Here is a 24,804-nt window from a genome sequence, read left to right as displayed (position 1 = left end):
CCCCAGGTACACTATTCATCAAATATTAATTAATCAAGTTCATGTTCTTTTCTTTAAAAAAAATCTCAAATGATCCTGTTGCTTGATTTTAAGAGTTCTTTTTAATAGACAATGTATGATCACTGTGGCTCAGATGGCAATGCAGGTTTTTATTTTAGTCTATTTTTGCTGTAATTGTGGATTTGACTTCATTTTTTGACCCGTTTTTAGAGTTTGTGTGTAATCAAAATAACTCAATTACTTTTTGCTGCGCAATCTTTAACAGCTTCATCAAACAAAATATTTTATACAGTGTTGTCTATTTAGCTGAAGAATTTGATGCAACATACATCTCCAAAACCAAAAACATGGTTAAAGGTTGGCAAAAATATTATCGGTAATAAAACAATGGTGCAGTTAGGGTTATTTTTAGTCCGGTAGTTTGTAGTCTTCCTTATGCTTTGTAGCACTCTTTTGGGGTTGCACTACACAATACAGTGACATTTAGAGGTCAATATTACACATTGTCCATTTGAATCAACCTTTCAAAGTAAAGCAATATAAATTGTGTCTTTTACTGCAGGACTGTGGACGGGATTCCTGGTTTGTGTGGCGCTGCAGTCTCTCTTTTACACCGTCTATCTGTGCAAACTCAACTGGAAAAAAGCTACAGTGGAGGCGAGTATGTGCAGAATGAAGGACTCTGAAGTAGGGCTGCAATTAACATCCATTGAAACGATTAGTCCAAAATTCAGATGATTCATTTTTTCTTAAATTTAGCACGAAGTTGATGTGTTGATGTGGCAAATGATATTGAACGCAAAAAAATACGTACGTAGCACATACTGCGGATTCATAAAAAAATGAAATAAAAATGCCCTACGTAAAACTGATTAAACGCAATGCTTGGCCTGTAGAGCGATCAATCCATAAATCAATTCTTTAGGGACGGTAGATGAATAATAAATCAAATCAAGTAAACATGTTTATCCCTGTAAACCAAGAACAGGCCCATTAGCAGCGGTAGAACAGTAACTAAAACAAATCCGTCCATTTTGTGAAGCACATTCAGCCGTCAACTGCACAAGTACTTCCAACGTCATGCATTTCATATCAAATACTTTTGTCAGGCACAGTCTGGCATAAAACTCAAGCTCACTTTTATAGTGAAATATATGCGTATAAATCGAACACTGTGTGTCCTCAAATTCATATTGGCTTGAATGTTACTTAAATCTTACTGAGGCGAGTCAGACTCCCTTTCATTCAAATGTTAGAGCCTTCTTTTTAAATGTTTATGTATAACCGAACTACTGCCACAATACATGCAAGGTCTTGGTTCGCAAACTTACTTCTGTATTTTTCAGATTCATAGTATAAGTTGCACCATCCCCAAAATGCATAATTAAGAGAAAACAATTATGGATAAGTTCCACTCTGAGCATAAGTCACGTTTTTGGAGGAAATGTATTTGATCAAATCAATCACCTCAAACATTCATGTCATCTTGAAAGGAAATTTAAAATAAAATAAAATAGAGAACACAGGTACCACTCAAAACAGGGACACAATTGTGCATGAGCGAGTTTCAGCAGAGATTATATTCAAATAGCGTTATCTCAGTCTGATGGAAAAACATGTCTGGCGACAAGAGTCAACAATGTAGTTCATTGTCAACTATTTATATTGTGGATCTTTGTTGACAACGTTGACTTATCATCGCGGCCCCAGCCAGAACAAGTACTTTGTACTTTGGTTGGGTTTTTCAGCTGCCATTGAGTGTCCGAACAAAATATATCACTACAGTTATCTTTCGTTCTGTATACAGGCGCTAGTGCGTGCTGGTGTGCATGTTAGAAAACAAGACAAGGTCTTTGTTATCGACAGCAAAGGTAAATCTGCCCAAAGTGAACGACAAATTAATAGTCGGCGTCTGAAATCAACCTAGCAACAATAAACTCTTCTCGCATCCAGCATGTGACCAGCAGATGGCCGCCCCAGGGTCAAATCCTTCAAGTACAGAATCCGAACCGGATGAAGAAGCTCCGTTGTCGCTCCGGCAATTGGTCCTGCGTCGCGGACTGACAGTTCTCGGCATGCTCGCTGTCCTCGGAGCCGGAGCAACCGTCAGCAAGATGCTGGTCAGGCTGCAGTCAGATTGATTATGAGGCAAAATGGCAGCCACTTGACGGTTTTAGTTTTGGAGCATACAGTGCTGTGAAAAAGTATTTGCTCCCTTCCTGATTTCTGTGTTGTTTTTGCGTATTTATCACTCACAAAGGTTTCAGATCATCAAACCAATTTTAATCACACAAAAAATACAAAAGGCAGTTCTGAAATGTTGATTCCCTTTTTTAGGCACATAAAAAATAAAAATCTATTTGGCCCTATCTGAAAAAGTAATTGCCCCCTGAACTTAAAAGCGAGTTGGGCCACTTATGGCAGTAACAAAGATCAAACGCAAAATTGCTTCAAATTTGCCATATTGGAGGGTTTTCTGCCATGAACTGCCCGTTCAAGACCACAGCATCTCGATTTGATGTATATCCCAACTTTGACCCGGACACTCCAGAACCTTCATTTTGGGTTTTTTTGAGACAGTCAGAGGTGGACTGATCATTGTCCTGCTGCATGATCGAGAAGCACTAGTGTTTGAGGGCACGAACTGATGGCAGGACGTTCTCCTTCAGGATCGTCTGGTAAACACCAGATTTCCTTATTTCCTCAACTACAGCAAATTGTCCTGGTCCTGAGGTAGAAAAGCAGATTGTCACCACCATTCCACCATGCTTCACTGTTGGCATCATGTTTTTTTGTCAAATGCTGTGCTATTTTTATTCCTGATGTAACAGACCGCACACCTTCCAAAAAGTTACATTTTTGACCCATCAGTCCACCTAATATTTCTCCAAAAGTCATTCAGGATTATAAAGATGCTTTTTGGTACATGTGAATTGTGTTCTTTTGTGACAGCAGTGGTTTTGACCTGGAATCTCTCCCATGGATGCCATTTTTGGCCAATGTCTTTCTTATAGTGGAGTCCTGAACACTGAGCTTAACTTGGCTACTTTGTTGCTTCAGGACCAGAAAAACGACAGAATAATGAATTTTGTTTTTTACCATAAGATCCTGACATAAAAAGTCTGGCCAACAGTTTGTTCCCTCAAACTCAAGCGCTCTTGGGCCGTGCAGCAGAACAACAATCCGAAACACACAAGCAAGTCCAAGTCTGAACTGCTTAAAAACCCAAAATGAAGGTTCTGCACTGTCTGTGGCAAAGTTCAGCTTTGAATCGAATTGAGATGCGTTGATGTGACGTTAAATGGGTAGTTAATGGAGGAAAATGCCCCAAATGGCAGATTTGAATCCATTTTGCAAAGAAGATTAGGCCAGAACTCCTGCACAGCGTTGTGAAAGACTCATAACCAATTATCGTGAACGTTTGATTCCTGCTATCGCTGCCAAAGGTGGCCAAACTCTCGATTAGGTTCAGGGGGCAATTTCTTTTTCACATAGGGACAGATTTAGATTTTTTGTGTGCCTTAAGAATCAATTCCATGTCTCTCTTTCTTTCTTTCTTTCTATCTTTGTTTCTTTTTTCTTTCTTTCTTTCTTGTTCCGTTGTTTGTTAGTCTCTCTCTTTTACTCCCTCTCTCTCTCTTTCTTTCTCTTGCTCTCTCATTTCTTTCTCTCTTTTTGTAATTCCAATATTTGACGTGGTAACAACATAGTAAGTACAAGATGAGTTGTTATTTTGGAAAGACAAATCAAACTGGGTGCCTTTTGCTCTAATAAGTAGCGAAAAATAGCTTGACGCTTGAAAAAAGTTGGAGACCCCTACACTATGATGTCTTCACTGATTAGGTGGAGGAAGTCCCACTGTTCTTCCCATTTGAAGGACATAAATGATCACCAATAACTAATGACTTTTTAAGGCTCCTCCCTTTAGACTTTGAAGCAATCTTACATCAATTTGCTTATTAGCCTGTCTCTGATTCGGCTGATGAGCCCCCGAGGTGCTGATGTCTGTCGCCTTCCATGTTTTTGAGAAAACCAATAAATCAAGTTACAGCGGATCTCGTGTCAGTGCTGTCCCTCTGGCCAGGCAGCATGGACTAATTAAACCCTAACAAGAAATTAAGATGATTATATAACGTGTATTTCAAACAACTGAACAGCACAGCTATGAGAAAAGCCCGGCAGCTTGATCCAAACATATCAGAAAACACCATTGTCAAGTTATTATTAGCTTAGGGTTTTTTTCCTTTCTTTTTTTCTTTTTTTTTGTCTGTTTAATTTTAACCTTTCTTAATTATTGCATGGACACTAAATATCTACAAAATTCTTGTTCCATTTTAAGGGCTCCCTTGGTTACTCTGTTAGGGTCTTACACACCTCTGTCCACCCTAGGGCGCCTAATCGATTTGTAATTAGGACAGGCGTGGAGTAAAAGGACAACCATTTCCCTAATTGGCTGCCCATTGTAATGACATTTTGACAGCACTCAGTGTCAGATGATTTTCTTTTTATTCTTCTTAAAAAATCACCATCAGTGTTTCCAGTTTTCACCCTGAGTTTTAGGGTTTGGTTTGTTTTCTGTTTAGGGCAGTTTTATTGTCGTTTATGACCATTTGTTTGTTACATTGTGTTGAATTTTGTGATCAAATACCATAATTTTTTAGCACCTTGCCTTGGTTCCTGCCTCTTCCGTTTGGGTCCACCGCAAATCTCAACACACTTGTTGCTATGCAAGTTTTAGAGAGCACAATCGTTCTTGTCCCACACAATAAATGGTTAGAGTATTCATGTGTCAATGACATATACAACCCCTAGCAAAATCCTATGGAATCACCAGTCTTTAACTTGGATCGCAAACATGAAACAATCGTAAAATCATTCCAAAGTGCAACATATCGGCATTTAGAAACACTAAAATAAATTAGGAAAAAACATTGCAATGGTAGGGAAATGTTAATTTTATAGAGCAAGATCAGGGAAATAAATATAGAATCACTCAATTCTGAGGGGAAAAAAATTGAATATGTTCATTTTGAGTAGAAAATAAGGACACACCCAATCAATTTCATTTCCTTACTTGGGTACCCGACACACATTCCGTCTCCTCGTTAGTCCACAGTTAAATACAGTGAAGTGATCACACCTTGGAGGTCTCCTGGACCAAGTGGATTGGCAAGAATCGTGGCTCCAACAAGAGATGTCTTTTAAGACGAAAGACGGGATCTTCAAACTTCTTGAAGAAGGTAACTCTACTTGTATCGTTGCCAAAGATTTGGGCTGTTCAGTCACCCGTATCGAAGATACAGTGAACGATACTGTGAACAAAGTACAAACAGTATAGTGTTGGGAATTAAATATCAAAATGTACCATTTACCAAATTGTTCGGATTAGTTATCTGACTCCATTAACCAAACACAACCAACATTCACCCAACAATTTATGCGCGCTCATTTCTTGAGGGAAAAGATGAACAGGAAGACGCATTTCCACACGGGGGCAGATTTATTTTCCCTAACAATTTAACTAAGTGTACTCCATTGAAAACGGCCGAATTAGTGACGTTGGAGTCTCTGGGAAGCCTTTTTTCTCAAGTCCTTTAGCTTTCTCCTATTGGCATTCTTCTCCCCGCATAATGGCATGCCGACTCCTCCCATGGGCGCGCAAAGGAAGCCCCCTGGTTTTCACCATCTCATTAAAGAGCATCCCGATGTCTCGGGTACTCAAAACAACACCGAGCGTTTCTACGTCATCAGGGCCTTTCTGCGTCAACAGCGTCTGGATGTGCTGATTATCTTATCAGCCGCTCCAGCCGTTTCCACCAGGGTGCCCTGACCTCGCACCACAGCCCAGTCAGTGAATATCTTTTGCATTAGATGTAATTTGTATTCAATCGTATAAAATCCTTTGATAGTCAAATGTATAAAATCCTTCAATAGGAAGGTTGTTAAAGTCAAGCATACTGGTAGAACAAGGAAGACACACATTACGTCTGCTCGTTAGTCCACAGTTAAATACAGTGCAGTGATCACACCAAGACATGTAGGCGTAAAGACAAAAAACCAAAAGCCATATGTCTTGAAAACAGAAAATGCACAACAAGACAAATTAAGAGGAAATGGGAGGAAGTTGGAGTCAATGTATGTGACAGAACTGTACAAAATCACCTAAAAGAAATGGGATTTTCATTAGGAAAGCTAGAAGGAAGCCATACTGGACGCTTAAACATAAAAGAACAAGACTTCAATGGGCTAAGAAGAGGTAATCATGGACTGTAGATGACTGGATAAGGGTTATCTTCAGTAATGAGTCAGGAATCTGCATCGTACAAGGTGATGAGCAGAACACAAGAATATAATAAAATAACAATCAGCAGTAAACAATGTAAAATGATTTAATAGATTAAATTTAACTCACAACCTGAGACAACTGGTCAAGTAGCCATAGCCTACTGTACTTAAAAGTATGTTGTTCACAACAAAAGTCAACTCTAAAACAATATAAATTGAGTTTCACTCTATAGAATAAGTCACAATCTCAAGTCGGACATCTGCTCAAGTAGACCAAAGCTACTTCAAGTAATCAAGTATTAGCACACAACAGAAGTAAACAGTTCAACAATATGATGTGCGGTTAACACTGTAGTTCAAAATAAATAACTCAAATTCCTAACCTGAGACACTAGTCAAGTAGAAAAAGGCAACTTCCCTTCAAACATTTTGTTAACTACTAAAATCATTACTCATGATGCCACATTGTTACTGAGAATGTGCGTTGTGTCTCCTAATGTTTACAGTTGTATGTTACGGTTTACTTGAGAGTGACACGAAAGTAAACACCTGTCCACGCCAACACGCTTTATTTATTGAAAATAATGCACCGCTATTGACCGTCAGTACAGTAACAGCTTTGTAACGGCCTAACTAAACATATAATCATATTACCTCTTTACTGAAAAAAAAACAAGTGCCGTTACGTAATAGTGTTATTTTTAAGGTGTTATTCCCAACACTGGTCTTTATATTGTATATTTTAACCAACTGTAAACTTGTTTTAGCAATACAATGATAATAATATGATTCTGCTTTTGAGAGGACCCATAGATCCATAGGATATCCTGAAGTGGATACATCCCAAAATTCATTTTAAAAAATATGGGTGGTGTTTGTCAAAAGTAGAACAGTAAACATTACGTGTGTCTACTACAAAATTCAGACGTACACACATAGTTCCTGTTGTCAATGGTGGCACAGCAGGAGGCTGATTGCGGCCTATGCAGAGGAAATATTGAACTTCCTCGGTGTGTCTTCCAATGTGATGAGCGACGGAAGTCCAAGTGATTCCATGTTGATTAATCAACGCTATTCTCTTTTCCTGTAAAGTGATGTTTTACAAAAGAAGAATTTAAACACAACTGTTTTGTATGACAAAAGCTCACAGTTTTGTGTCATTTAAGAATTATATTTGCATGCGCTCAGCACAGTAATACGTTTTATTGGTTGGTTGGTTGGTTGATTGGATCCCTTAACCGCTAGGGTCGTAGGGTACCATTCCCTGTGATGTGTCTTGGCCAAGTACAGCCTGGTGGCGCCCATCCTTCTCCAAGCCAACACATGTTTCCACCTGGTCTCGAACAATAACATAGTGTGAAGAGTAAGTGATTTTGAAACAGAATATCCCAAAAGTTAGATGAAAAATAAATAAATATAGCCATTTAACCATTCATTATCTGCATCGCTGGTCCTCAGTAGGGTTGCGGGGATTCTGAATAGCATCCCAGCTATTTTGGGGCAGTGTGCAGGGGACACCCTGAACTGGTTGCCAGCCAGTCGCAGGGTTCACAGAGACAGACTGCTTACTTGCTCATTCGCACCTAGGGACAATTTGAACCAGCCAATTAACCTGAAATGCATGTTTTTGGAATGTGGGAGGAAACCGACGCAAGCACGGGGAGAACATGCAAACTCCACACAGGAAAGTTTGATCCCATGACCTCAGAACTCTGCTGCACATGCGCTAACCACTGCTCTGCTCTGCTGCCCTATAGCCATTTAATATATTTAAAATTTTATATTTCCGTGATGTCAAGTGAGGCACTGCTTCACCTGCCTCCCTTGACTACACATCACTGCTAACACGCAACAAATGTTTTTTCCTCCAATTCTTTAAATTTATTGAGGTAAATTCAGGAAAGTAGTGCTTACCAAAAAGCTATTATGGATGTGTTTTTATGTGTCGCAGCTGTAGCTGCAGTAAATGCTTTACAGCCATAAAAGGGTTGCATTGATTCGGACGTAGGGCTAGGTGTGAAATGCACGTCCTGCCATTGATAAAATTAGTTTCAATTGCATTTTCATTAAAGTTTTTGGAGACACAATCATTCAATAGGACCTCAATCATAACACAATACGTCTTTCGACTGCAGGCGCTTCTCTTGAGCGTGTTGATCTTTCGAACGAAGCGGCACAGGAAAGAAATTAATTAAATTTCACGTACGCAGCGACATGCTGAAGCTTATCTCGCTGCCAGATCGCAATTTTGTCATTCGATACATCAGCAAACATTTTGCACAAGTAAACCAAATGTCACAGGCGCCCACCCGGATGTGTCACGGTGCGTTCAATATCGCATTAGCACCACCTAATCACATTTTGTCAATCTTTAACGCTAATTCCCAATTGAGTGTATAGTATTCATATTCAGGATGGAAGCTATTTTTGAGATTTGCCGGTTTTGTAAAAAAAAAAAAAGACTCGGATCAAGTTCCAGGGGTCGACGACCCAAAATTTTAAAAGCGCCATATTGGAAGACAAAAACATCAACAAAAATGGTCATAATATAATGACAATATTTATTATAGTAAATACATTACTACTGATAAAAACATGATTCTTGGTGCAATATTTTCCCCATTATCAATTTGTGTATACAAAAATACTACAAAAATACTACTTCAGTAATACTCATCTCATCTCATCTCATCTCATTAGCCGTACCGCTTATCCTCATTATTATTATCGCGGGGCTTCAGTAATACTATGATACAAAAATATGATCGCATAAATACGACATAAATATATCTAAAGTAATATTAAAGAATACAAAGCAATACTACAACGATGCTAGTGTAGAAATATTTCAAAAATACTACAAAAACACTCCAGAAAAGCACAGTAATACTATAAAACAAAAATGCAGTAAATATTACGACAGAAATATTGTACAACAAAAATACAACTACAGTGATTCTACAAAAGTACAGAAATACAACAAAAAATACTTAAAAAAATATAGAACTACAGTAATACTACAAAACTAAATATCGATAGCGGTGCTAGGAATCAAAGTGAACCATTTTAAGGCAATGGAGTATTTTCGACGCCGCGTTGTTTGTATTTTTGTTTTGTTTCACTTTGTTTTAAAAACATGTTAAGAAGATTTTCAGCATATTTAAATCCAACCTGCCCTGTCCTTTATTTAGCTCCCAGTCGATTTGCGTCTTATTTCTGACCTGGGCCTTTTTAAATCCATATTGGACTCAATCCCAACAGCTTTTTTCCATCTTCGCAACATTGCCAAAATTCGCCCTATGCTGTCTCAGTCGGATGCGAAGATCATAATTCATGCCTTTGTTACTTCCCGCCTCCATAACTGTAATCCACTACTCTCCGGTCTCCCGAAGTCCAGAATCAAGAGCCTTCAGCTGGTACAAAATGCTGCAGCGAGGCTTTTAACTACGACAACAAAGTTTGATCACATTACCCTGATTTTAGCTAATCTGCATTGGGTCCCTGTTAGCTTGAGGTGTGATTTTAAGGTTCTGTTCAAAATTATGCATGGACTTGCTCCCTCATATCTTTCAGATTTAATATCCCCCTATGTTCCGGTTCGGAGCCTTCGCTCTGAAAATGCTGGTCTACTAGTGATTCCAAGAGCCAAGAAGAGATCCGCAGGTTCGAGAGCGTTCTCCAATCGGGCCCCAGTCCTGTGGAATGCTCTTCGAGATTCGATCTGCAACCTCGGTGGAACTGTTTAAATCTAGGCTTAAAACACACTTCTATAGCATATGAATAACCTATATTTTATGTTGACAATATCTGTGTATCTGTTAATGCAACATCCATTGCAGCCTGGAAGGGGTATTACCTTATGTGCGGTCTCTTCCCAAAAATTCATTTTCCTCATGTTGAGGTTTTTGAGTTTTTCCTTGTCCTCGTGTAGGTTTTAGATCAGGGGATGGTGTAATAAATATATATATATATATATATATATATATATATATATATATATATATATATATATATATATATATATATATATATATATGTAACCGCGGTGTACGTGTCCCACCAAAGATCCACATTCACGCTGGACTGGATGATGAGGTTTTTATTATTACAGTTTCTGCACAGGGATGAGTCACAACATTAGCTTTTCTGCTGGCTCTGATCTCTTTGATCTCATTGCAGTTCTCTCTAGTAAGACTGCCAACAAAGCATATCAAAGAGCTTTCTTTTAACTTTACATAAAATACATTTTAGAATATCACAATACATTTTTACATCTTTACATTTTAACAAGATACTTTTAACAAGAGATCGTATAGTGGATTTTTAATGTTTACAATGGATTCAACATATTTTTCTTTCGTCTGAATTTTAACCAACATCATCCTTTTTTAATGTATATGAGAAAATAGAAATAAAAACAATAATGAGTATAAAAACGGGTACAAGTTACCTGCAAATGGATGAGTCACAACATTAGCTTTTCTGCTGGCTCTGATCTCTTTGATCTCTACAAGGGGAATTCATATTTTAGTAAAACAGAAACAAAACGAAAATAAACCTAAACAGCTTGACAATATCAATCACATTACTGTGCATTTTGAGAGATTTGTCAGCTGGGGTTGTAATGTTGAAAATTAACTTCTTTTGTGGCGCATCAAAAGATGTGTCTTACCATTGCAGTTCTCTCTGGTAAGACTGCCAACAAACCCCGCCTCCCGGTCACATATCAGAAGCCAAAACCAAACCCCACCCCATACCAGCAGATGGCACTGTTGGACTCATCATTGCAGGACATTTACCAAAAACTGTACACATATTTCAGCAGGAATTTCAATAAAACAAAAGTTATTATTACACCTGTTACATATATATATATATATATATATATATATTATAGTCTGTAATAATAGTCTGTGGTTTGCAACCCTTTGAGACTTTTTGTGATTAAGGGCTATACATATAAACATTACTTGACAATCATGACAAGCTAAAAATGCACTTTTTCAGGATGGATTTTAATACTCGGTAGTACGAGGACACATTTATTTTGGTTTGTTTAATACTGTTGTGTTTATTGTTTTGATCGTCTTTTATTGATTTGTATTTTTTGTTGGGTTACTCTAAAGCACTTTGGTACACCGAAAGGATTTTTGTAAAGGGCTGCATAAATAAAGTACATTTACATTAATTAGTGGAAAGAGTTTTAAAAAGGCTATAATTTTGAGGGTGTTTGAGTTGAATTTGGGGGTGTTTTAGCTCCCGCAAAAATGGGTTGGTTACGCTCATGTTTGTACATATGGCAGGATTAGTTTTCCCAATACTGCTGATTGTTGATTGTGCTGTCCCCTCTCAGTGCTTTCCTTTTATAAAGATGTCAGCAGTGCTTCAACTCTTTTTATGTGCACCATTTCACCTCCACACCCACAATTTAGCACCAATAAAAACAAAACCAATAAAAGCAGAGCGGGAACTCACACATATTTAATAGCAAACTAAGAATAGTCATAAAGGTGTGATCTTTTTCAAGTGCCATTCAGTGCCACCGGACGTATTGTGTCAGATCTCCGCCATCTGGTAGGCTTTTTTTTAATACATTTTTAATCTCTCAAATATTCTCTCACATATACATCATCACTCACACACATATCAAGTTATTGTTTTATGTCTTTAAATCATTGCCAAGATGTTTCATACTTTTTGCATATCACTCTCGATCAGCAGTTTCCAACCTTTGTCAAGCGCTGAGCTACTTTTTGTTACTCATTGGTGCAAAAGGCACCAAGTTTGATATACTTTTCTAAAATACCAACTTAGCTAGGTGGCTTGCTATATGACTAAATGGTAGCCTGAGAGTTAGCTCAAAAGGTACACAGGTTAAAAACTAAAAGGGAGCTATATAGCGAGCTAGAAGGGTAAAAATTCATTTAAATAGCCAAAGACAAAGCAAAAAATGCCAGAAATTTAACTCGAAATGAAGCCAAAATTAAGCTTGATAACTAGCAAAAAAAGTAAAATGTTAGCTGATGGCATGCAAAAAAAATGTAAAATGCTAGCTAGATAGCTTACTAAATAGCTAAAAGGCTAGGAAGATAGACAGCTACAAAGCTAAAAGGTTAGCTGCACATTTTTGATCATTCGCTTTATAAAACCCATAAATTGGAATTTAGTTGTAGTTCCTGTAAAACAAATGAATAAATTAATAAATACATTTGATTAATACACAAAAAGACCTTCATTCTACTCTCTTAATTGCTTAGGAATAATTATCAATACTTGAATCGATTTTTTGTTGTTTTTTGTTTTTTTGTGGGGGGGTTTTTTGTTTTTGTTTTTTGTTTTTTGTCCATGAGGCCCATAAGCTGGAATGTATTTATTTTAATTTCTATAACAACTTATTACTATTACTGTGTTTTTAATATGTTATTAACAGGTTAATTATTTAAGTTGGGTCCATGATCTGCTACCTTATCTTGGTGGGGGAGTTTGTGTGTCCCAATGATCCTAGGAGCTATGTTGTCGGGGCTTTAAGCCCCTGGTAGGGTCACCCATGGCAAACAGGTTCTAGATGAGTGGCCAGACAAACTGCAGATCAGAAGACCACGATGAAGAATCAAAACATTGGTCCACATTTTCCCTCGCCCGGACGCAGGTTACCGGGGCCCCCTTCTGGAGCCCGGCCTGGAGGTGGGGTCTGCTGGCAAGCGCCTGGTGGCCCGACCTTTGCTCACGGGGTCCGGCCGGGCTCAGCCTTTCTCAAAGAGGGAGAATATATATATATATATATATATATATATATATATTTATATATATGTTCATTTTACCTCTGAAAAGTGATGGGTCCCGGGGACTCACATGGTCAAAAATCTATGGGTCCCCAAAATTTTGTGTTATCGAGGTTGAAATTGTAAATCAGTGACAAATATATAATGTAAATCTATACATTTATTCAGTTTGAATCACCACAGTTTATTGGTAATACCAATCAGTTATCACTTGAAGATTTTTCAGTTCACAACAATATTTTACATTACACAAAATAATATTGCTGAAATAATCATATTAATTTATATTCTTTTGTTTATTTTCTTTCGTCGAATCGTTCGCTTCAACACACTAGTTTTCTTTGCCTTATGTTTCGACTTATTACTGACACTGAAGAAATGAATAGAATAGAATATGCCTTTATTGTCATTGTTACAACATGGGATATGCTGTGACAACGAAATTGGACGACTCCAGTTCCACATTAATGACCTATTTTGTGTTGATTTTCACCTAATACTAACTGTTTTTTCGGAGGCATACTCATACCTGTCAACCTCCACAGCTCCATGCCCTTACAAACTGTCGTATTTTCCCTTACAAAATACAAAAAAATCTTACACCATTTTTTTTCCAAATGTGTTTATTTATGTAGTTTAACATGTTATATTGTACATGTGTTTCCTTATATCATATATATTGTTAATGAACATTTTGTTGTGAGACACTGATTTGCTCGACATGATTGAGGTTTATTATAAAAAAAAGTTCAAAAATGAAGTAGCTTGGACGTTCACTGTAGAAGGAAAAAATACATGCAAATATAATTAAGTAGAATAATATATTTTCTTATTCAAATTATTAATTCATTTTCTGCATTAAATTATTGTTGGTAATATACTGATTAAAGGGATAACCTCAAACCTGTCTTTTTTTCATTTTCTCTTTTTTTACTTCCTTTCTTCTTAACTTCTTCATACAACATCATCATTCGTAATATAATGCGTCAAAGCAAGTGAGTTGTTTGAGAGCCGGCTCTCTTTAATGAGTTGAGCCGAAAAAGCCAGTTCTCTAAAATGAGACGGACTTTCACTACACAACTCGAACTCGTCTGACTTGATTGATTTGCCGTTTGGTGATAGTCGGTGTATACCGAATGGTACCCATCATTGACAAATTTGCGTTTTTCTTGTACGTCGCACACGTCTTAAAATGCATACTAAACGTACTTTGTACGGCAAAAACGTACAGGTTGACACATATGCATACCTTACCTTCACTCAACGACAAGCACCACAACAATGACGTACCGTATTTTCCGCAATATAGGGCGCACCGGGTTATAGGGCGCACCCCCAAAAAATAGTAAACATAAATATTTGCCAATTTTTCCTTACAAAACAGCTCAAGTTTCTTAAAGGGACAGTCTGTAATATTTCATGCCTTCTAGTGGTACAAAAAAACTGTCTTTCATTAAAAAAACAACAACATTGATTTGAATACTGGGCAAAAAAAAACATGAACTATCATACTAATGTTAATTTTTATTAAAAAAAAATCATAGGTCACAAAATTATTTTTTATTTTACACAGTGGAATCCACACTTAGGTCACTGCCATGTTTGTCCGGCATACAGCCGCCATGCTGTCCTCTTTGGCACTGGTCCTCAATCGCACCAGTCAAATATTACACATGCACAGCATTTTTTCAGATCTTTCGACAAATGCTTTATAGGATTGAGCTCTGGACTTTGGCTTGGCCATTCTATCACCTTTATGTTCTTAGTTTTAAAGCATTTCATTGTAGATTTTGCTTTATGTCCAGTGTATTTGTCTCGTTGGAAGGTGAACCTATGTCACATTCTCTAGTCTCTTGCAGACTCCATCAGTATTTTTGCCAGAATCGCCCTGTGTTTGGCTTCATCCACCTTCCCATCAACTCTAACCTTCTGTCCAGTCCCTGCTGATGAAAAGCGACCCCAGAGCATGATACTGCCACCACCATGTTTTACAATAGGGATGGTGTGTTCAGGGTGATGTCCAGTGTCACTCTTAGGCCAAATGCAACGCTTTGAATTTCGCCCACAAAGTTCATTTTTTGTCTCATGTAGCCAGAGTTATTTGTGTCTCCCATGTTGCCTCTTGCAAAGGGCAAACAGGCCTTTTTATTGTATACTTTCAGAAAGGGCTTCCTTCTTGCCACCTTTCCATAAAGAGCAGATTTATCCGGAGTATGACTAATAGCACAGATTGCCTCACCTTAAATGTGTATGTCTGCAGGCCTTTCAATAAGATCATGGGCCTAATGGTTTATTTCTCTGATTATTTTTTTCCTTGTTTGTGACGAAGGTTTAGAGGTACGCCCAGGTGTTTGCAGTGGTTTTGTAATCTCTGCATTTTGATATTATTGCTCGCACAGTGCTCCAGGATATAAACAAATATTTCAAAATCTTCTTGTATCCCATTCCAAACCTTTTAACAAGCTGCCTGGTGTGTTCTTTTGGTCTTCATAATGCTTCCCAATGTCGTCTGACCAGGTAAATTTAAATATAAGATTTAATGGCACACAGTTTAATGACATTGTTAGTCATTTAGGCTAAACATTGGATCATTCAGACGTCATAGGGGTACCTGTGGGGTCAGTTGGCTAAGAAAACAGGTGGTCAATATTTTTAAAACAACAAATTTTCTGTTTTTACATTGTAAGTATATTATAAAAATGTTAAAATAATTTGGTTCCACTTCATTACTGCGTTTTAAGTTGGATGCCTGAAACGTAGCAATATGACAAAAGGTTTTGGTGGGGGCAATACTCTTGCAAGGGACTGTACTTATTATTTAGGTCGCAATATTTTTTTTCCTTATTATGTTGACAAAAGGACTCCATAAAGATCCCGCTTTTTACATTGACAAAAGTATCACATAAAGAGATGATTCAACCGTAACTGTTTCCTTTTATTTTACCAGGAAAAGAATCAAATGGCATCCTACTGTTTCCTTGTATTGGCGCTGTGTGCGTCGCACACATTGTGTAAGTATTACACAAACACGATCACGGCCTGTGGATGAAAAATCGACATGGTGTGTCATATTGTCTTTTGCACCTATACATTATGCTGTTGAATACTTTTTGTCAGCCTTAGCCAGTGTTTTCAGGACGCAGGGTTGGGAGGGTTACTTTAAAAATTTGATCCCATACAGTTACTAATAACCTGTTGAAAAATGTATTGAGTAATGTTATCCAAATAATAATGGGAGTGATGTAACTGGAATACTTTGGAATCCTTTTGGATTACTCCGATACCAAACATGTGAATAAAAGTTAAGTCATGTTTATTTATATAGAAGACAAAAACAATATACCGTAAAATAACTTAGTAAATTGTGTTAAATGAACAATGTAACCTTGAAGATTAATCAGAGGAAACCAAGGTTAGGTAGTTGCTTGTAGTCCTAAAAAAAGTGCTCAAATTTTACCACATAATAGAGTTTTCATGTGCCAAACAAGATATGCTGTGTTTTAGTTTACATTAAGACGACATTAAGAACCAAATATTGTTGTAAAGTTCAACCAGAGGTCTCAAACTCGGCCATGCATTTTATACCTAGGCTTTTGGCTTTAGTCTAAATTAGCAATGTGTCGTTCGTAAATGAGCCGGCTCTATGAACCAGTCTTGGAAGTGTAATTACCTATTTCATTGAACTGGTTGCCAGAAAGTCGCAGGGCACAAGGAGACATACAACCACTCACCCGCCCATCCATACCAGACAATTTGGAGTCACCAATTAACCTGCCAAGCATGTTTTTGGAACTTTTGAGGAAGCCGGAGGGCCGGCTGGAAACCCGTGCAGGCACAGGGTGAATATGCAAACTCCACATGGGGAGCTGGAATTGAACCCTGAACCTCCACACTGTGGGGCTGATGCACGAACCACTTAACTGACAAGATGCCCACACATAAGTATAAAAGATGTTAATGTTTATACAGTCATGTTTTACTTTGATTTTGTTACAAAAGACAGGATTTCATTTGTTATCATAAAGCGTCTCTTCTCTTCCTAAGTTCTCCCAAATAAAATGTGAAATTTTGGGTTTGCTTCAAACGAGGTCCTGCAAATCACGTTTTTGGAAGGTTGGGATCGGGCTGGGTCAGGCTTTAATACCCGTGGGCTAGATTTTTATGGCCGATCTTTCTTCTACACTGACCTTGGATCAAAAAAGGTCAAAAAAACACTGCCCTAACATAACTCTCATCCCAAGGCCTCATGATCGAGTCGATGCCTCACATGGACACCGGAGGAGTCATCCTGACTGAGCTGGACGACACCGTGTCGCTGGTGTGTCGTCACAACCCGGCCGAGGATGAAGAGCTGATGTGGTTGAGGAACGGGGCTATGGTGGCCCTCCACCAGGGAAACCTCAAAGGACGCAGCGCTGTGTGCGTCACGCCGGTCATTAAACACGACAACGGAGCCACCTTTACTTGCCGACTACGTGCCAATGACAGTGTTGAGGCTTCCGTCACACTCAACGTTACATGTGAGTTGAAACCAGAGAGGATGCACCTCAGCTCAACCGCTAAACGCTTACCATGTTTATCCGTGTATAACCACAGGTGGGTGAAGCAGCCATGAATTCTACTCAAGTATAAGTACTGTTACTTCAGAAAAATATGACTCAAGTAGAAGTAAAAGTTGTCATCCAAACAATTACTTGAGTAAAAGTTTCAAAAAAGTACTTGGTGAAAAACAACTACTCAAATACTGAGTAACTGTAGCAACTTTCTATTTTTTTATTTAAAACAAGCATTCAATCATATTATCAAATCATCAAGTCCATCCAACCAAAATGTATACATCTATGTAAATGTAGGTATGTTTGTTTGTTTGGCTTAACCCTCTGTGGATTACAAAACTCTCTCTATATATATATATATATACCGTATTTTCCGCACTATAAGGCGCACCGGGTAATAGGCCGCACCTCGAAAAAAATAGTTTTTGGTCCTATATTTGACATACATAAGACGCACCGGATTATAAGGCGCTACAATGGGAACGTCGACAAAACAGTCAGATAGTTCAGTCAAACTTATTACCCCCTTAACATTCCCAAAGCTTGCAAAGACGCAAATACGTGTCGAGAACACGTGCGGATGCGGTACGATGTCACTCAAATGCATCGTTCCATCATTCGGAAGGTTAAAGTCTTGGGATTCAAGAAATTCCAACCATTCCTTAGTTTCTATTTTCGCTCGCAACTTTACTGTGCATATGACAATAAACACTTGGAATTGAGTTTAATTTAAAAATAGACACTCCATTCCATCCATTATCTGCACCGCTTATCACAGAAACATCGAGTTCAGTCTGAAACAAGATACAGGGAAAATATATAGCCAAAGTAGCTCACCGAAGTCGTTGTGTTCAATAATCATGTGCAGCCATGGTCCTCTTATATCCGTGAGTTTAGTAAATCCAGGAGAATAAAATATTTACAAATACAGAATAGTAAAAAAATGCTTTCTGTATGCCGTCAACCATGTGCTATACGCATTCATCTTTTTCGGCCAATTGCAGGCTTTGTTTAGCCGCTTCAGCCAATGCCAGCCTGTAAATGATAAAAAGGATCGGCCCCTTGACCTCCGAATAACTTTAGCCAATAGTGATCGATTCAACTGATGATTGACACATCTTTTTGGCCAATTGCAGGCTTTGTTTTACAGCTTAAGCCTATGCCAGCCTGTAAATGATAAAAAGGATCCGCCCCTTGACCTCTGAATAACTTTAGCCAATAGTGATCGATTCAACTGATGATTGACACATCTTTTTCGGCCAATTGCAGGCTTTAAGGATTTAAGTAACGGCTTCAATGGAGCCTACTGTAGCAGAGTAAGAGTAGGTTCCTTTTGACAAATCTGCTTAGGTAAAAGTAAAACGTATAGTGATTTAAATATACTCCTAGAAGTACAAAATGTCCCAAAACGTACTCAAGTAAATGTAACTTGAGTGCTATGCTATGTGTATAACGCAGGTTTTTTTTTAACCTAATTCAGATTCAGATTCAGATTCAGATTCAGATTTACTTTATTGTCATTTGTGTACACGTGTATATAGAACGAAATGTCGATACATCTGACCCGCACAGGTTCTTTGAACGTCAGCCGGGATAGATAAGATTAACCATGTCTTCGTCAGAATTTTAGCGCAGCAGTTCGTCATCTCGCGGTTTGATGCCACTTCCAGTTGTTAAATGGTCCAGTTTATTGTCCAGAGAGCGAACGTTGGAGAGCAAAATGGATGTTAGAGGGGTTAGCCTTTAGCCTAGCTGTTAGCCCGGCCCGCTTCCTCGTCACGCCGCTGTCTTGCCACTCTGCTTCGCTGTTTTGTAGGCCGCTGGGTCTTGTTGACATAGCAGTCCGTGGCTAATAAACACTCCCGAGTGGTCGTAGCACCGAGCGCTTGATGTCGAGTGGTCGTAGCACCGAGCGTTTGATGTCCTCGTTCGGCGGTCACGCCGCTGTCTTGCCACTCTGCTTCGCTGCTTTGTAGGCCGCTGGGTCTTGTTGACATAGCAGTCCGTGGCTAATAAACACCGAGCGCTTGATGTCTGGATGATCGCATATCCAGCAAAAAAAATGCGATCGTATCTTAATCTGCAGTTCGAGCCGACTTTGTGCGCCATCAAAACTGAGTCGAAGACTGGATCTTATGGCCGACGTGTAAAAAAACCGTTGCAAGCCGATGCAGCCGCAGCCGAACAGGGCGCCGCCATGATGATATATAAGAACCAATGGTTTGAGTACGTTAGACACGAGGGATAACCGTGGGATATTACCATATTTTCACAATGATAGCTGACCACGATAGCTAAACATTGAATGCAACCACATCTCTCGACTTACAAGACACCTAATTTAACAATATCCAAATCACGCTATATAATAAATATGGTGATAATCAATGGCTCATACGCAAACGCCCCTTAATCTCTTTCCTCACCTTGCCCACACTGAAACATTAGTTAGGTATTGCTGTTTTGCACAATAACCTGTGCGGGCGCATTACTGGAAAAATAAATTAGTATCCTCCGAATTAGAGACACCCAGAAGCAGAACGTTACTCTGTAAGAAACTAGTTACAAATTTCCCTAAATCCTCACATTGAAGCCAACCCCATAAAGCTGCTTAAAAATGGCCGCATAATAAAACAAATAAAAGACACCACATACATCACCCTCTAGAAATGATGAACCCCTTTTTATTTCTTGGCATGTGCAATCTTGAGAACTTGCACACTAACAACGCCGAGACACTCCATATCCATTCCATTTTTAGTCTAGTGTTTTGCCACTCAAAGATCTCCTCAATTTTTGTGTAATATCCAAGACGTATTTTTTTCTCCAGGCATGGTCTATTGCAAAGATAATTTTATCTACAAAAAGAACAAAATTCAGCACACTATTACCATAAATTCTGTGTTTACGTTTATCAAATTGATTTTTCGTTGGGTTGATTTTCCTATATAAGCTACGACCCCCCCCCCACACACACACACGAGCTTCCCCTGCATCCCCCCCATAATGCACCATTTTGTAACAATGCAAATGTATATTAATAACACGCTAAAATGCTTATTACCGAGGAGAATATTTGCGCTCCAGGAACAAGTTACACGTTACTCCCAACACTGCGTGAGACAACTCATCAAAGTATTGCTTCACCCAGATGCTCCTGACCTGTTTGGATCGGAAGATGTGATGGTAGAGGACGACTCGCCACTGGTACTGAGCTGTGACGCCTTATCCAACCCGCCCATCACCGTGTGGTGGACCCTCAATGGGAGCGCCCTCGAACTCGTGGCGGGGGGCTTCACCGTGACCGACGACGGCTACGCCAGCCAGCTGTACGCCAGCAAGGCGGAGAAGAGGAAGCACGAGGGCCTCTACCGTTGCACAGCTGACTCACCCGTCTACGGGGTCAAGAGCAAAGACTTCCTAGTCACAGTCACAGGTGAGTCGTCCAGGTCCTTGACCGCTCTGCTGTTGAGACTCCCTGTCACTGACTGGCTTGTGGTCTATATATACAGTACACCATGTACAAATGCTCTTCGTGGATTATAGTTCTGCTTTCAACACCGTCATACCCCACAAACTGTTCAATAAACTGTTTGACCTGGGTATTCCATACCATATTTGCAAATGGATTAACAGCTTCTTGACTGATCGAACATAAAAGGTGAGAGTGGTCACCACACATCTACGGCCATCAACATAGACATTGGCACACATCAAAGATGTGAGTTTAGTTCCCTGCTCTACAACGTCTACACTTACTACTGCACCCCTGATCACATCAGCACCATCTTTGTGAACTTCCTGGATGACACCATGGTGGTGGGCTCATCTCTGAGGTAAATGTGTCAGCCTACAAGGAAGATGTGGGACACCAGGCAGTGTAGTGCAGCCGGCAAAGACTTCACTTTCTAAGGGTGCTTAGAAAGAATGATAACAGGCAAGAGCTGCTTGTGTCTTTTTACAGATGCTGTGTTGAGTCCATCCTTACATACTGCGTCTGTGTATGGTTCACCAGCTGCACAGATGCAAAGAGATCTGCACTTCAGAAGATGATCAACACAGCACAGAAATTTATGGACTGCCCTCTCCCATCAATTCATGAACCGTACAAAGCTCCCTGTGTAAAGAGAGCTCAAAAAATTGTAAAGGACAGTTTTGAAGTATATTTTCACTTGTAGTCATGATGTATCCTCACAATAAATGTTGTGACAAAGTCAGACCTCTACTCCAGTGTGGTGAGGTAAGCAAGCCTGAGAAAAGGAAGTCAGACAGAGTTATATTGACTCAGCCTCCCAAAAAAACTCCTAATTACAATTTTCCATCTTCTTCACAACGCACAGTATCCACCTGGGTTCGAGGGCTTCCATATCTAAGTTCTGACGTCTCCAACTGTCAAAGAATTCAAATCCAGAACAGGTGAAACACCCACACTGAAGGCAGAGGGTACAATCAATATATATTGGAGTGCAGAGTTTAGAAGTTGGTGTGGCTCAAGATCCCCTCTCCTTCACACAACATGGACTTGGTGACTACATCTGTACTTCTGATACTAAATAAAGTAATGTTCAAACTGACTATGCTTCTTCAACATGAGCCAGCTTGCCCATGGTCTGTCTAGACAGACTGGGGCCAGGTGTTCATGCCCACCAGCAAAACACAACATTGTCTACCCCAGACATCAATTGTTGAAACTGTTACCCTCAGGTAGAAGATCTAGGACCATCAACTCTAGAACTAGGGGGCGCTGTTGTCCATCCAAGTCATCTCCAGGCAGTGGGAAAGGGACACTGTGAACTGATTGCCAGCCAATCAAAGGGCATTCAGATTGACTGTTTACATACTCACTCATACTTAGGGACAATTTGGAACTGCCAATCAACCAGCCAAGCATGTTTCTGGAATGTGGAAGGAAACAGAATTACTTGGAGGAAATCCCATGCAGGCACGGGCGAAAAGGCAAACTCTGCCCGGGCAGGCCAGTAGCTGAATTTGGTCCTTCTGAGGCAGACCCTCACTATCAATGTTGTAAAATGTTTAGACGGGGGATGTGCAACAATGACAGGAGGTGGCTTAATTCATTATTTTTGTATTTGTTCATTTTCATTTAATATTACTTATTTTTGTATTATTACCCTTAACTTTTTATTACTGTGGTTATTTAACTTGTAGATTTGTTTGCACCATCAGAATGGCACTTTTTAAGTTTGTTGTGAGCCTGGTCAACTGCGATGAGGAATTATTTCATATGCAACCCCTTGTCAATGTTTCTTCATTTCCTCATGCTGAGGTTTTTGAGTTTTTCCTTGCCCTCATAGGGGTTTTATTTTAGGGGTTGGTACAATGGTAGTCTGTAGCCTGTACAGCCCTTTGAGACTTCATGTGGTTAAGGGCTGTACAAACAAACATGACTTGACTTGTGCATATCACTCGTTATAATGATATTCAATTCTATTCTGTTCTATTTCATTCATAGAGAAGACGGTTAAGTTTCCACTGATGCCCATCATCGCCGGTGTGGTTGTGGTATGCCTTACAGCGTTTCTCGCAATCCTTTCACGCTGGAAGAGGATCGTCCAGGTAGGATGTCAGACACAAGCGTTTAAAGACTTTTGTACATCTTACAGCAGTAATCTTAACTCTAACACCGATTTTTTTCTTTCCAAACAGTGCTGCAAGTGAGTGATACATGAAGTTTACATTCATGTCTTCAGCCGGCTAGTTTAGCACTTATGCTATAAGAGAGACAGTTATTTAAGTGTCCCAAGGGCAGCAAGGACGGCTTATATTGCAACAAGACTGCTTTAAAAATGGTTACCTCCATCATGCATGCTAAACCAGCTAGCTAAAGCTCCAGTTAGCATAACATCTTATTGTGCGTTTTAAACTGGATTTGTTATTGTGACACCTAGACAGCTGGATTAATGTTATTACGTTCATCATTACACCCAGAGTGCATTATTATGTTTTCTTTGTATTTTAAGTTCAAATCTAACCAAGTGTGTGTGTATGCCTAACCTTCAACCCCTGACTCAAAGACACAAACTTGTTAAAATGGTGTTATACATTTACTTATAATGAGACAGAAAGCTAAACCTCAATGTTCAAGGCCAAGCTCACACTGACATACACTCATAAAATAAAATCTGTATGGTGTTACCGGAAGATTTTTTTTTTCATACTCACCAGCACTACTGTTAAATATGTTAGACTAAGACTTTTCTCCATTAAAAAAACGCCTAGTCATTGAAAGGTTGAACCCATCTTCCATTGAGTTAGTTTATACTTATGATAAACACAGCACAAGGATTTTAGGCACTAAAAATGTTTCATTAGTTAACAAATAACTCCATTGCAAAATTTGACAGTATCAAAAGTTACCATATTTTCTAGACTTTAAGTCTCTGTGGAGTATGAGTCTCACCAGCCAAAAAATGCATAATTAAGACGGATAAACCATGTTTAAGACGCACTGCAGGATAAGTAACATTTTTGGGGGAAAATTCATTTGATAAAATGGAACACCAAAAGCATGTATGGCATCTTAAAATGCCATTTAAAATATAAATTAGATAAAAAACACGGTATCCTTACGTTACGTGTATGTGCGTATCTTAGGCACGTTATTCAGTAATGACATAACATATTAAGAGTTATTTAGATCACTGTGGCATAACAAACATGCTTACCAAACCATCAGCTTCGCTCCAAATCACTAAATCCAATGAAATATTCATCCTCTTCGTCACTTTTACCTGTAAATAACTCCTCCAACTCAGAACAATAAGCCGCTTCCTTCTTTCGGATTGAAAGTTGTCAGCAAAGGTAAGTTGGAAATTATCAACACAGGCCTAGAGCTCTTTCTTGCAGTTTAGTGTCAAAATAAAATAAGAAGGAATGTACAGTACTGGTAATAAAAATGTGTTGATAATTCTACATATACGTCGCGCGTTGTTACAAGTCGCATTCACAAGCAAACAATTAAAAAACTGCGACTTATAGTGCAGAAAATACAGTAATATAAATATTTATATTATAGCTGTTTGAGAACAAATGACAAAAGAATAAAACCAAAAAAAGCAACAATGCAACACAAATACAGAACAAATCAAAAAGAGAATTAGAAAATGTGCTCCATTGCACATTATTTTGAAAATCACTTTCAGAAATGCAAATAAAGCATT

At 38.9% G+C, this 24,804-nt stretch overlaps 2 protein-coding genes across 2 annotated transcripts in view; both read left to right on the top strand.

The window, feature by feature from the left end:
* The window catches only part of LOC148349764 (multidrug and toxin extrusion protein 1-like), a 40,706-nt gene extending 36,038 nt beyond the window's left edge, over window positions 1-4,668 (top strand). Inside the window, exons 14-16 of the mRNA XM_088321751.1 lie at window positions 563-657; window positions 1,808-1,871; window positions 1,954-4,668. Coding sequence (XP_088177877.1) covers window positions 563-657; window positions 1,808-1,871; window positions 1,954-2,141 — 347 coding nt within the window. The 3' untranslated portion in view covers window positions 2,142-4,668. The remainder of the gene's footprint in view (window positions 1-562; window positions 658-1,807; window positions 1,872-1,953) is intronic.
* Window positions 4,669-5,157: 489 nt separating this feature from the next.
* Window positions 5,158-23,757, top strand: tmigd1 (transmembrane and immunoglobulin domain containing 1). The gene is made up of 6 exons (XM_088321247.1): window positions 5,158-5,240; window positions 16,015-16,078; window positions 17,309-17,587; window positions 20,775-21,059; window positions 23,097-23,200; window positions 23,291-23,757. Exons 2-6 carry the CDS (start codon window positions 16,027-16,029, stop codon window positions 23,300-23,302), a joined length of 732 nt encoding a protein of 243 aa, XP_088177373.1. The 5' UTR covers window positions 5,158-5,240; window positions 16,015-16,026; the 3' UTR covers window positions 23,303-23,757.
* The last annotated feature ends 1,047 nt before the right edge of the window (window positions 23,758-24,804 follow it).

Source organism: Urocampus carinirostris, chromosome 17 (assembly GCF_059441175.1).
Source record: "Urocampus carinirostris isolate Australia breed hairy pipefish chromosome 17, RoL_Ucar_1.0, whole genome shotgun sequence".
NCBI lineage: Eukaryota > Metazoa > Chordata > Actinopteri > Syngnathiformes > Syngnathidae > Urocampus > Urocampus carinirostris.
Note: the sequence above shows the minus strand (reverse complement) of the source record. Positions and strands in the feature narration are given on the sequence as shown.